The sequence below is a fragment of the Andrographis paniculata genome, unplaced genomic scaffold (genome assembly GCF_009805555.1).
Source record: "Andrographis paniculata isolate CXL003 unplaced genomic scaffold, ASM980555v1 Contig46END, whole genome shotgun sequence".
Classification (NCBI taxonomy): Eukaryota; Viridiplantae; Streptophyta; class Magnoliopsida; order Lamiales; family Acanthaceae; genus Andrographis; species Andrographis paniculata.
Window position 1 is genome coordinate 767,788 of NW_026137580.1, and position 13,950 is coordinate 781,737.

Here is a 13,950-nt window from a genome sequence, read left to right on the forward strand (position 1 = left end):
AAATTAGCTTGGCCTTGCCCTAGAATTAGATTTAGAATAATGGGCCAACCTCAGCTTAATTTCAACCTTTCATTCATTCATGCATTAATGATTTGATTTATCGCCTTGTCTAATTAATTCTATTCAATCTTCCAATTCATTCAATATGTTCCGTAAGCATTTCCAATAAAATAATTTAATATAAATATTATTAAAAAAATACAAATATATACAAATTAATATAATATATATAATTCAATAAGAAAAAGTTAACCATTCAATATAAAATATTATTTTTATATTACCAACATAATTTTTGGTACCATACAAAAAAAAATATCAATTCATCTAAAAGTGCTGAGTTAATAGACCAATTCATTTTTTTCCCTTTTTTATACACAAATAAATCCAAGCTCTATTATAAATTTGTTTAACTTGTATTTGAATTAATTAATTATTTTTACTAATATTGTATTTTGATGAGACTTTTTTGTTAAAATATAAAATTTAGGGTGTGTTTCTTCAATATAATTTTGACCAAAACTACTCTATGGTCACTGTTGGCCCAGATTTAAAGCCAAATCGGACTTTTTTTTTTTTTTTTTTTTTTTGCCTCCGACCAACTATGTGCAATGCACAGAACTGACATTTTTATTTATTTATTTAAATTATAAATATAAATTTAATTTTTTATAATATGTAATTTAATAAAATATATACAATATATATCATTTTGTAAAAAATAAAATATTTTATAATACAGATAAATAAAAATTTAGAAATATATATAGATATAATATAAATTTATAATTAAATTATATAAATTAATACACATTTATATTATTATATTTATTACTCATCAAATCAATCATATCAAAACTCAACGTACCCCAACCAAACTTAAATACAAAATAAATATAAAAATTCAAACTCGACTAAAAATTTAAATAAAAACCAAATCCAAATCTAAATTTCCGAAAACCCCCCCTAAAGAAACACACCCTTATTTATTGAGAATCTTACCACCAAACTACTCCTTCTGTTACACTTATAGTGTCCAACTTTTCATTTCCATCTATCCTTGTTACTTTTTTTTAAAAAGAATTATACACTTTAATCACGTATTAAAATTTTTAATTTATATATTTTTTTTAAATTTTAATTAGATTAATTGATTATTTTAATTTTAATCTAAAATTATTTTTATTATAAAATAATTATTTTTACTACTACATTCTTAACTATTTACTAATTATATTTTTCCTAAATTTCCGTGTCTACGGTAAACGGAACACAATAACTAGGACGGATGAAGTATTTAATAAGTTTGAAATTTTCAAAAATATTTAAAATAATAGACATATATAATAAAATTTTTAAATTTTCGAGACTATTTAAAATACCTTAGGATTTTTCTGAACCTTCTTATTAAAATAATATATATATAAATGTTCAAGAATTTCGAAATCATTTAATATAATAAAAATATATAGCATTTATCGTAGTTTCTGAAAATTCTAAATTATTTTAAATAGTCTCAAAGTTTTGGTGATAAAAATTAAATAATATGATATTTTTACTATATATATGTTTTTTCAGTTTCTGAATTGATTTCGAAATAATTTTCAAGGTTATTTCACAAAATTCTGGTAGTATCACTACAAAAAAATAATATATTTGTAACGGAATTTCGTCCCTAAAGTTCACGTAGCTAACGTAATTCTATTTCTAATTCCATCTCTAATGTCATTAGTAACAAAAAAAAAAAAAATAGATTTAGAAAAAAAAAAATTTTATTACAAAAATGATTTTTTCTTACTGTGTATGTTCGTTATGGGACCGCTGCCTTGCATTATTTGCCTGCTTGTATATGGTTTCAAATTATATATATATATTTAAAAAATGAAAAACAAATACCAGCCACATCTTTTTAACTTGAAATAATATAAATATCCATCTCCCATATTTAGCTATCTATCTATCTTTTAAGAATTGCAATAGAGAGATCGAAAGATGGGTGAAAAGTTCTGTAGCAGTAGTAGGGTGTGTGTGACGGGAGGCAGCGGTTACATTGCTTCTTCTCTGGTGAAGAAGCTGTTGAGTGAAGGCTTTACCGTTCATGCAACCCTAAGGAATTTGGGTACTCTCATTTAAACTAAATATTCATTGTCGATCATCTTATTGTTTTTTCCCCACACACATATATATACTGTATGAACTTGTAGAAGATAAGTGGAAGGTTGATATGTTGAAGAGCTTTGAGGGGGCAGAAACAAGGCTAAAGCTATTCGAGGCAGACATGTTGAAACCAGATGAGGGATTAGAGTTAGCCATTCAGGGCTGTGACTTTGTATTCCATGTCGCCACGCCAATGCTCGCCCCCGAGGTACGTACGTACGTAGCTACCTACCTACCTAGCAAGCTGGGTGGGTGGGTGGTTCAGTTCATTCCTAAAGATCGATTGCAGCTTAATTGGGTGGTTGGTTATTATTATTATATATATATATGGACGATAAACAGGACAAGAATGCAGCAGTGGATGCTGCGGTTGAAGCTGATCTTAACATAGCAAAGGCTTGCATCAGATCTGGAACAGTTAAACGCCTTGTCTACACGGCCTCTGCAACGGCTGCTTCACCCATCAAGTTGAAGTTGACGATGGACGACGGGAACGGGAGCCATGAGTTCAATGATTTCATAGATGAGACTTGCTGGTCAACCACTGCTACCAACATTCTTCACTCCATTCCTCATGGAAACGACTTTTTCAGGGTGGGTGGTAACAATTAATTCAACAACATTTCATTTCTGTATACACATCTAAAAAAACAAAATATGCATATGATAATTTCAATATATATATAGGATTATATTACGGCAAAGACGCTGGCTGAAAAGGGACTCTTGAGCAGCTTCGGCGACAGTGACATGGAGGTAGTAACGCTTGCCTGTGGCCTTGTAGGCGGGGATACGCTTCATCCACACTTGCCGGGAAGCTTGAACCTGATCTTGGCGCGCCTCACCAACAATGTTTTCGCTCTCAACATCATGAATTTTCTGGAAGAGCTGCTCGCGAAGATCCCAATAGTCCATATTGAGGATGTGGTCAATGCCCACATCTTCTGCTTGAACCAGGCTTCCATGAAAGGTCGATTTTTGTGCGCCAACGGTTACATCTCGATTACAGAGATTGCTACATACTACCACAACAAGTATCCTGAATTCAGCGTGAGGAAAGAGTAAGTTATAACCCTTATAAATTCAAATTCAAATTCAAATTCAAATTCAAATTCAAATGCTAATGAATTAGTGAATTGAATTGAAGGCATTTGGAAGGGGGCCGTGAGTATGGAACCAAGTGGGGATCTACTCCGCTTCTCGATAAGGGCTTCAAATACGTACATGGCTGGGAAACGGTTTTGGATGGCTCCGTCAGTTGCGCCATCGCTAGGAATGTTCAACTTGGCGTTGTTGCCGCTGAAAATGTATAGTTCAAACGATTGAGTCCTCTCTTTGGCAGGGTAACTGTGTCCATGTGTGGGTAAAATAAAAAATTTGGTGCTATTGCCAAACGACCTTAATTAATTCATATGCATGCATACAATTCTTGGTGTATAAGCAATTATTTTTCAGTGTTATGATTGAAATTTAATAAGCACATGTTTTATATTGATTGGTATTTTGTATTGTCAGATCCAAATTATAGCCTCTGGACGAGAATTCTTTACTACTTAATTTACTATGTGCTGATTAGAGTTACCTGTACTTTCAGTGTGTCACTGTATATAATTCACTATTAGGAGAAAAAACAGCAATAATTATGGATATTTGTCACGACGTGTGTTTGTTTGGAGGATTGGTAAAAGATTTTAATTATTCACCAAATTTGTTTCTCTAAAAAACATCAAATCAAATATTTATTTTTTATTTTTTATATTATAATAAAAATTAATTTTTTAAAACATTACATCAATACTTATTTATATCACATTTTTTTTGTGTTCAAATTCCAACTCAAAATTCAAACCTCCAAACAAACACACCAATGTCTTAGATTGATTTCTTATTATTATTACTAGTGTTGGCACCCGTGGGTTGCACAGTTTGTATAAATTATTAAAATAAAATTAAAAAAAATAATTAATTGCATTCAAATATTTCATAGAAAGATACAAATATTCTTAAAATTAATCAACAATTAATAGTAAGTTAATAGTAACTTTACTATGTGACAATCTATTTTATTATGTCCATGAAGATATAGTTAATACTATACATATGTAAATATAATTTATAAAAGTGTCAATTATATATTTATACGTGTAAATATGTTTGATTTTGTAAATTTTTAAAATAGAATAGTTGATATCGAAAGATAAATTAAGATTGTTTGTGTGACAATTTTAAATTTATAGTTACAGTATCGTCTTTTCTTGTCAAATTAGCATCATATCCACATTAAATTTTTTTATATAAATTATAAATAAAAAATTTCGATGTATTTATAGTTATATAAACATACAATTTTTGTAAAATTAGTTTCATTTCAGATATTTTGAACATCAATATGGTTCATTCGTCCAATAATAATGAAAACTTAATATTCATATAAAAATTAAAAATTAAAATTTTAAATTGAAAAATTAATTATAAAGTAACTATATGTTGTGCTATAATTATATAACAATAACATACCATCTTTGTAAAATTAATTTCACTTCAGATATTTTGAACATCAATATGGTCAAAAAAAATAATTATAAAGTAAGTATATACTGTAGGATAATTATGTAACAATTTTTATATTATTACATACAAATTTTATAATTAGGGTAAAAGATCCAAGATAGGAGGAGATGTGGGCCCGTCGTTGGACCTGCCAGTTGATTAAGGGGTCTCTCAGGGTAGTTGGTTGGACCAGCCGTCCATCTAAGGAGATAAGGTGACCAGAGGCGGTCGGTTGAGCCGGTCGGTTGGCCCGCAGTCGGACCAAAGTAAGCTGGGCGGCTGGGTCGTCGGTCGGACCAAATGAGGTCAGGCGAAAAAGGATAAGACGGCCGATACGGAGGTCGGACCAAATGAGGTCGGGCGAAAAATGATAAGACGGCCGATACGGTGGTCGGACCAAATGAGGTCGGGTGAAGAAGGATAAGATTGCTGATACGGTGGTCGGACCAAATGAGGTTGGACGAAGAAGGATGAGACGGCCGATACGGAGGTCGGACCAAATGAGGTCGGACGAAGAAGGATGAGACGGCCGATACGGAGGTTGGACCAAATGAGGTCGGGCGAAGAAGGATGAGACAGCCGATACGGAGGTCGGACCAAATGAGGTGGGAGCAGTTGGTGAAATGGTTAAAACACGTGTCATTAGAGGAGTAATTGGTGGGAGATTGTAACCGTTTAGACGACGGTTTCAAGCATTTTTTTCAAGGAATATTTAAGGATTTGAGTTTATTTTGGAGAGGCGTCTTCAAATCTCAGAAAAAGTCAAGTTAATTGCAAATTTCTTTTGAGGGTCACCTTTTATTTTTCATGTATTTTACTGTTTTATGCTACGAATAAATTTTTATTCAAGTTCGATACTATTTTCGGATTTTACTTTATTTTGTTGAAAAAATCAATCAACAAATTGGCGACCACATTGGGAGAAATGCAAGATTGCTGATCCTACGTCAACAGAGAATTTCATACGATTGAGGTCCGGCCGAATCATCAGAAGGATCCATATGGCAGGCTCACAACCTCAAACATCTTCAGCATCAGTGAGAGAAACCATTTTACCATCTGCCATGCCAAATGCAGGGGAAGTCCCCCAAGCACCCGCCGATTGGGTGTCTTATGTTCAACACTTGAATAATCAGCAAACTCTGGCTATGCAAAACATGTTGCGTGAGCAACAAAACCTCATGCAAAACATGTTAGATCAAGCCTTATCAAGGGTTACTCTGCAACCCACTCAGTCACCACCAGGAATATCACCATCCAGATTACAAGCAAATTTTGCAGCGCCATCATACGTTGATAGTACATTTCCAAGTGCCACAACTTTCAACCGAACAGATAGGGGAAAGAATCCTCTAACTTTCCCAAAGAATGTTCCTTTGGGACAAGAGTTGACAACGTTCAGCCAAAAATTATAAGGGAAGAAAGGCAATGAGGACATGTGCAGGATCCCATCCATATCCCTGATCATCAACACCTTCGTTTGGATCCTGAAGAAATTGCGCACGTGTTGAGGGTTCATTTCGGTCTGAATCCTCAGATGGCCAACCGTCCCACTTATCAAAGGCCTTTTCCAGAAAGGATCATTAACGATTATCCTCTCCCAAGGAATTATCGACCACCCGACTTTCATACTTTTTCTGGAGAAGATGGATCCTCCACCATAGAGCATGTGGGTCGTTTTACAGTGCAATTAGGAGAAATCGGTAATAACCCTTTTTATAAAATGCAACTATTTGGTTTGTCTCTTACCAGGACAGTTTTTTCATGGTTTGTAAATCTGCCACCTGGGCAAATACAAACTTGGGGAAGGTTTAGAGATGGCGTTTCATGCTAAATTTTTCAATCCTTTACCAATCATTTCTCTTACCGACTTATTGGAAATGAAACAATATCCAGAAGAGTCAGCCTCACAATTTATCGAAAGGGTACGATGATGAAAGGAGGATGTCCTACGATAATCAATGAAAAAGAGATGACCAATTTAGTGGTCTGAAATATGCATGATCGCCTAAGAGAGGCACTCACTGCACATGACGTAGAAGATTTGACAAGTCTCGCATCCAAGGCTGGACGTTTAAAATCTCTTTTTAGAGAAAAAGATCAGAACTTCAGGCGTAATAAAGTTCAACATATGGCTAGTATGGAAACAGAAACATACGGTTTTGATTCTACTCAAACAGAAGAAATGGTAGCCGAAATCGTCTCTGGAAAGCCTTATGTGTGCTCCAAAATAAAGCCATTGTCAGAAACTGAAGGAACAGACCAACCCACATTCGACAGTTCAAAGGCTGACGAAATCTTTGATATTCTGCTGACTGATGGCCAGATCCGAATTCCAAAAGGGCAAAGATTGGCTACTAAAGAAGAAATCAAGGGAAGACCATATTGTAAATGACATAATTCTTTCATACACAATACAAGCCAATGCACCCATTTTTTAAAGGAGATTCAAAAGGCCATCAAGGCAGGATGGCTCAAATATATTACTCTGGGTGTTAAACAACAACCTTTTCCAAAAGTAACCACAACAATGGTTGACATACGAGCAAGTCCCAGACCGAGAAGAGGAAATCAGTCAAACAATGGCTGACAAGAAGAAAGACTTAAGGTTTATGAAAAGCTAGTGGCAGAAAAATGGGATAATCAAGACGGTTCTTTTGATGTGGAGTTGAAGGAACAAGTATTGGTCCGGGACCACCCGACTAGAAGGACAGGTTTGGTCGGGAGCAATTAGGCCCGAAATAAAAAATCTTTACCAGTTGATATAGATCCTCGATTTCCGGGTATGAATCGTACCCAGATTCGTAATGCCAAACGCAGGTATGCTGCGAGGTACATGAATGAAGTCCCTTCAAAAAGACAAACAAGCGACTTCCAAATCGTTTCTGATGAACAGACAAGAAGTCGGTCCCTACAGAAGAAGGGTAAAGAAGCATCAGACGAGAGATTTTAAGGCTTCAGATGTCAGTATTGCGAACGAATAAACATCAATCCATCTTTTGAGGAATTTCGTTTGGAATCACTGACAGCTCAACCTAGAAACGAGGCGGGAAACGAAATTCTTACAACAGAAGCAGATTTAAGAATTTTCAAATCTCGTTTAGGTCCACGGGTCCCCTGCCGAATGATAGGAATTTATTGGATTGAAGAAGAACCTCTATGGGCAAGTCTGGTGGATGATATTATAAAAGAACCAGAATGGACAAAGATTTCAGATCCTGATTTTAGGTCAGAGGTTCCTCCGATAGTTTTCCCTCCCATTCCAGAAGGTATGACATCCCATTTAAAACCTCTGTATGTTAATGCACACATTTGTGAGAAACCAATCACAAAGGTTTTTATAGACAATGGAGCCGTCTTCAATGTTATGCCATTAAAGACTCTCAAGAAGTTAGGGAAAGAAATTCACGATTTATCTCCAGTGGATTTCGAGATGACTAGTTTTACAGGGCAGCCGACCAAACCAGAAAGTATGATGGTCGCTCCAATTGAAGTCGAACCAAAGAAGATTTCTTCTGTGTTCTTTGTAGTGGACGCAGACACTACATATTCGGTCATACTTGGGCGAGACTGGATTCAAGCATCTCAATGTATACCATCAACACTACATCAACAATTAATGTTCTGGGAAGGCAATCAGGTTTTCAAAATGGAAGCAAATGACAACTTTTTTGGTGGATCAGAGAAAGTTGAAGAATCAGTTTTTTTATTCCAGTCACTTACCCCCAATGTCTCAGGTGTTTATGGCTAGTGAATACCCAAAGAAGAGTTATAGATTCACCAGCCAGAATTCAATGTTCTTCTAAAAAGAACAAATTTATCGTATGGCTCATAAGGAAGCCAAATCTATTATATAATATATCTTTTATGAATAGTACAAATTTAGAAGATTGTAGTTTACTTATTAATCAGTTTTATTTAAATCAGCTTTTGGAAAAAACAGAAAAAATTAAAAAGATTTATGATGTTCATTTCCAAGAGGATGAACAATTTCGTTGGCTCGACTTGTTAGAGAAGACAGAACCAGCCTTTTCAGCACAAGACCCTTTGTTGGATTTAATTTAGGAACCAACTTGGTTCCAAAAATAATAAATATAAGTGGTTTTTGTCTGAAGAGCAACAGGTAAAGATGCTTGAGGTTATCAAAAACAATATTGATTGTATAGCTTGGGATTATTCAAAAATGTCTAGTTTAGAACGAAGTCTGATAGAGCATCGGTTGCCTATTAGAGAAGGTTTTAAACCTTACAAACAACCTCCGAGGCATATGAGTCCTGATTTGATGCCTCAAATCAAAGAGGAAATCCAGAAACTTCTCAAAGTAGGTTTCATTCGGCCTTGCCGATATGTAGAATGGTTGGCAAATATTGTGTCAGTGGTTAAAAAGAATGGTAAGATCAGGATATGTATTGATTTCAGGGACCTTAATATAGCCATCCCTAAAGACGAATATGTGATGCCTATGGCCGACATGCTAATTGATTCAGCAATAGGACATAAAATCCTTAGTCTGATCTCCATGATATAACCAAATCTTTTTGGCAGAAGAAGGCATTCATAAGACAACATTCAGATCTCCATGAGCTTTAGGTATTTACGAATGGACGGTTATGCCATTCGATTTAAAGAATGTAGGGGCAACTTATCAAAGAGCCATGAATTCAATTTTTCATGATCTTATTGGCAAGTCTATGGAGATATATATTGATGATGTTATTGTCAAATCTTCCAGTTTCGAGGAACACTTGAGAGACTTGAAAGATGCCTTCGGACGAATGAAGAGGTACAAGTTGAAAATGAATCCAACTAAATGTACTTTCGGTATATCAGCTGGAAGTTTCTTAGGATTTCTGGTACATGAAAAGGGGATTGAGATCGATGCCAATAAAGTCAAAGCAATTTTTTCCACCCGACCTCCCAAAACGGTTAAGGAAGTACAAAGTCTTTTGGGAAAGGTGAATTATCTAAGGAGGTTCATTTCTAATGCTGCAGGAAAGGTCAGGCCAATTACTAAATTGTTAAAGGCTGGAGGGAATATTTTCGATTGGGGACCAAATCAGCAGATAACTTTAGAAGCTATAAAGCAAGCCTTGAGTCAACCACATGTGTTAATACCCCCCAAAGAAGGTCGGCCTCTCAAACTTTATTTGGCAAATACTCATAAAGTGGTCAGTTGTTTATTAGCACAAGATGGTGATGATGGAAAGGAAAGGGCAATTTATTACTTGAGTAAGACCCTCACAGGACTAGAATTAAATTACACTATGCCAGAAAAAATGTGTTACTCATTGGTGTTTGCATGCACCAAACTTGAGCACTATATGCTGCCTAGGAAAATAAAGGTTATCTCAAAGGTAGATCTTATCAAATTAATTTTGCAAAGACCTACCATGCAGGGCAGACTTATGAAATGTGCCATTAAATTGGCTCATTTTGATTTACAACATCCTCCTTTGAAGGCGGTCAAAGGTCAAACAATAGCAGATTTTTTGGCAGACTTTTCGGGGTATAATCAGGAGCAGACCGGATGCATATCTTATGTAAGTACCCGAAATTGGTTAATGTTTTTTTATGGTTCTACTTCTAGAAGCAGATCGGGTGCAGGGGTTTTATTGAAAGGGCCAGATGACGAAATGATCAAATTACATTTGCAATTAGAGGCCGTGACTCATAATTCGGCAAAGTATGAAGCTTTAATCTTGGGTTTGGAAGCCTTAATAGTCAGGAATGCTCAGTCGGTGATCATAAGAGGAGATTCTCAATTGGTAATCAACCAGGTAAACAAACAATATGTTTGCAATTATTCTCATTTACGCAGATACAGGGATATTGTATGCCGTTTGTTATCAAAAATCTCTGAGATGATAATTGAGTTCATCCCAACGAAGGAAAACCAACTTGCAGATGATTTATCCCAAAAAGCTTGTAAAGGAGTCCCGAAAGATATATGTGCGGAGCTCGAATCGGAAACAGAAGATGAGACCGATTGGAGAACCGAAATTATCATGTATCTACAAAATCCAGGAGCGAATGTATCGATAGGGATACGTTTAAAGGCTCTATGATTCCAGTTGATAGAAGGAGTCTTATACAAAAGGACATTCGAAGGATTACTTTTGAAATGTTTAGGGTCTAAACAGGCTTTGGAAGTCATGAAAGAAGTACACAGTGGGATTTGTGGAGCTCATCGGGCAGGTTTGAATATGAGATGGGCTATTCATCGTTTGGGTTTCTTTTGGCCAAAGATTTTCGAAGATTGTATACAATTCGCCAAAGGCTGCCAAGAATGTCAGAAGCATGGACAGTTGAATCATTTGCCAGTCACTGAATTGCATGCTATGGTAAAACCATGGCCTTTCAAATCTTGGGCTATGGACATCATTGGTAAAATGCATCCTCCTTCGTCCAAACATCATTGTTTTACTTTGATTGCAACAGACTATTTCACTAAATGAGTCGAGGCGGTTGCTTTAAAAAATGTGGATCAAAAGGAGGTGATAGATTTTGTATTGAATCAGATCATTTATAGGTATGGTATTCCTCATTCTATAACCACCGACCAAGGTTTGGTTTTCACTGGGGAGAAATTTCTAAGCTTCTTGGCAGAGTTTGGTATTCGGCTAAACCATTCTTCACCTTATTATCCCCAAGCTAATGGGCATGCAGAGGCGGCAAATAAGATTATTATTGGAATTGTAAAGAAGATGGTTGAGGGGAACCCAAGAAGGTGGCATTTGTTGCTATCTCGGGCTTTATGGGTACACAGGAATAGCAGAAGTTCCGCTATGGGGTTCTTACCATATCAACTCACTTTTTGACAAGATGTTGTGTTACCAGCCGAAATTCAAGTGTCATCTGGACGTACAAGTTTTACTACTGGTGAGTTTACTGAAGAATATCAACAAGTTATGTTACAACAGTTGGATTATAAAATTATAATTATAAATTTAATTTTTTATAATATGTAATTTAATATATATATATATGTTATTTTGTAGAAAATAAAATATTTTATAATACAGATAAATAAAAATGTAGAAATATATATAGATATAATATAAATTTACAATTAAATTATACAAATTAATACACATTTATATTATTATATTTATTACTCATCAAATCAATCATATCAAAACTCTACAAACCCAGCAAAACCTAAATACGAAATAAACATAAAAATTCAAACTCAATTAAAAATTCAAATAAAAATCAAACTCAAACCCAAATTTCCCAAAACCCCCCTAAAGAAACACACCCTTATTTATTGAGAATCTTACCACCAAACTACTCATTTCCTTCTGTTCCACTTACAGTCTCCACCTTTTCATTTCTGTCAATCCATTTATTTTATCACTTTTCTTTTTTAAAAGAATTATACACTTTAATAACATATTAAATTTTTTAATTTATAATTATTTAAAATTTTAATTAGACTAATTGATTATTTTAATCTTAATTTAAAATTATTTTTATTATAAAATAATTATTTTTATTAATACATTTTTAATTATTTACTAATTATACTCATCCTAAATTTTTGTGTTTACAGTAAACGAAACACGATAGTCGGGACGGATGGAGTATTTAATAAGTTTGAAATTTTCAAAACTATTTAAAATAATATACATATATAATAAAATTTTAGAACTTTGAAGACTACTTGAAATACCTTCAGATTTTTCTGAACCTTCTTATTAAAATAAAAAATATATATATAAATGTTAAAAAAGTTTGAAACCATTCAATATAATAATAAATATATAGTATTTAACGTAGTTTTTGAAAATTCTAAACTATTTTAAATAGTCTGGAAGTTTCGGGGACAAAAATTAAATAATTTGATACTTTTACTATATATATATATATATACTAGTACCTGCAGCGCGCTACGCCGCGCGGGTGCGATATAATATAATGAGGTTGTATATGCAAAATCGCAGTATCGGTATGGAAGAAAAGACAGTGTAGTTGTATATTCGATGTGAATATACATAATAGAAAAAAAATGAGGGAGTAATGAAAAATCTCGATCCATTTAAATGGGTCTGAATACAAGCCAAACGGCCCAAGTGTTATTAAGAAATGGGTTTTTCGGGAGAAACCTGTGATTAGGAAATCTGTGAAAAAACGGAGGTCGGACAAGATAAGGTCGGGAGAAGAAAGATGAGAGGGGAGACACGGAGGTCGGACAAAATAAGGTCGGTCGAAGAAAGATAAAATGACAAACACGGAGGTCGGACAAAAGGAAGTTGGGGGAAGAGAAAGATGAGATGACAGACACGGAGGTCGGACAAGACAAGGTCGGGCGAAGAAAGATAAAATGGCAAATACGGAGGTCGGACAAAAGGAAGTCGGGGGAAGAGAAAGATGAGAGGGCAGACACGGAGGTCGGACAAGATAAGGTCGGGCGAAAAAAGATAAGATGGCAGACAAGGAGGTCCGACAAAAGGAAGTCGGGGGAAGAGAGATGAGACGGCCGATATGAAGGTCGGTCAAAAAGAGGTCGGACGAAGAAAGATAAGATGGCAGGCACGGAGGTCTGACAAAAGGAAGTCGGGAGAGAGAGATGAGATGGCCGATACGGAGGTCGGTCAAAAGGAAGTCGGGCGAAGAAAGATGAGAGAACCGGAGGTCGGACAAGAGGAAAGTGGACTTCTAGGGGGCCATTTGAAAGAAAGGTCTGTTGATTAGAATTAAGCGATTTGTCAGTCGCCTGATCGATTGGGCGGTCACTTGATCAAACAGTAGTTCAGTTGCTTGAAGGGACCGCATGGTGGTTGCTTGATACCAATGAATCGTCTGGACGAATGGTTGTTCGGCCGTTTGAAGGGACCGGATCGTGGTCGTTCGGTTTGAAGGGACTGGATGGTGATCGTTTGATTGGACGACCAATGAATCGTCTGAATGAATGGTTGTTCAGCCAATTGAAAGGACCAGGTAATAGCTTGATTGGGCAACCAAAGAATTAACTAATCGCTAGACCAAATATATTAATTAATTAGTTTAGATAATGGAATAATAAAATATATTTGCATGCTTTCAGGTGTCCATTCCAATCTCCAGCAGTTTAATATATAATTAATTAATTAAATGATAATCTATCATATCCTGTAGATCTCTGATTATTCAGCACATAATGGAACGTTCCTTGTACTTATAATAATCTATATATATATATATAAATACAATCACAAGAGAAATGATAAATTATTTAATTTAATTTAATATATATATATAGTG

The 13,950-nt window shown here is 34.9% G+C and overlaps 1 protein-coding gene across 2 annotated transcripts; it reads left to right on the forward strand.

Moving 5' to 3' along the window:
- The first annotated feature begins 1,951 nt into the window (after positions 1-1,951).
- Positions 1,952-3,648, forward strand: LOC127252651 (putative anthocyanidin reductase). 2 transcript variants are annotated; one of them, XM_051276929.1, is made up of 5 exons: positions 1,952-2,119; positions 2,208-2,365; positions 2,500-2,751; positions 2,845-3,218; positions 3,305-3,648. In XM_051276929.1, the coding sequence occupies exons 1-5, from the start codon at positions 1,993-1,995 to the stop codon at positions 3,468-3,470; spliced, it is 1,077 nt and encodes a 358-aa protein (XP_051132886.1). In that variant the 5' UTR covers positions 1,952-1,992; the 3' UTR covers positions 3,471-3,648. The 2 variants fall into 2 exon arrangements, with proteins under 2 accessions (XP_051132886.1, XP_051132885.1); XM_051276928.1 differs by having other exon boundaries at positions 1,953-2,119; positions 2,205-2,365.
- The last annotated feature ends 10,302 nt before the right edge of the window (positions 3,649-13,950 follow it).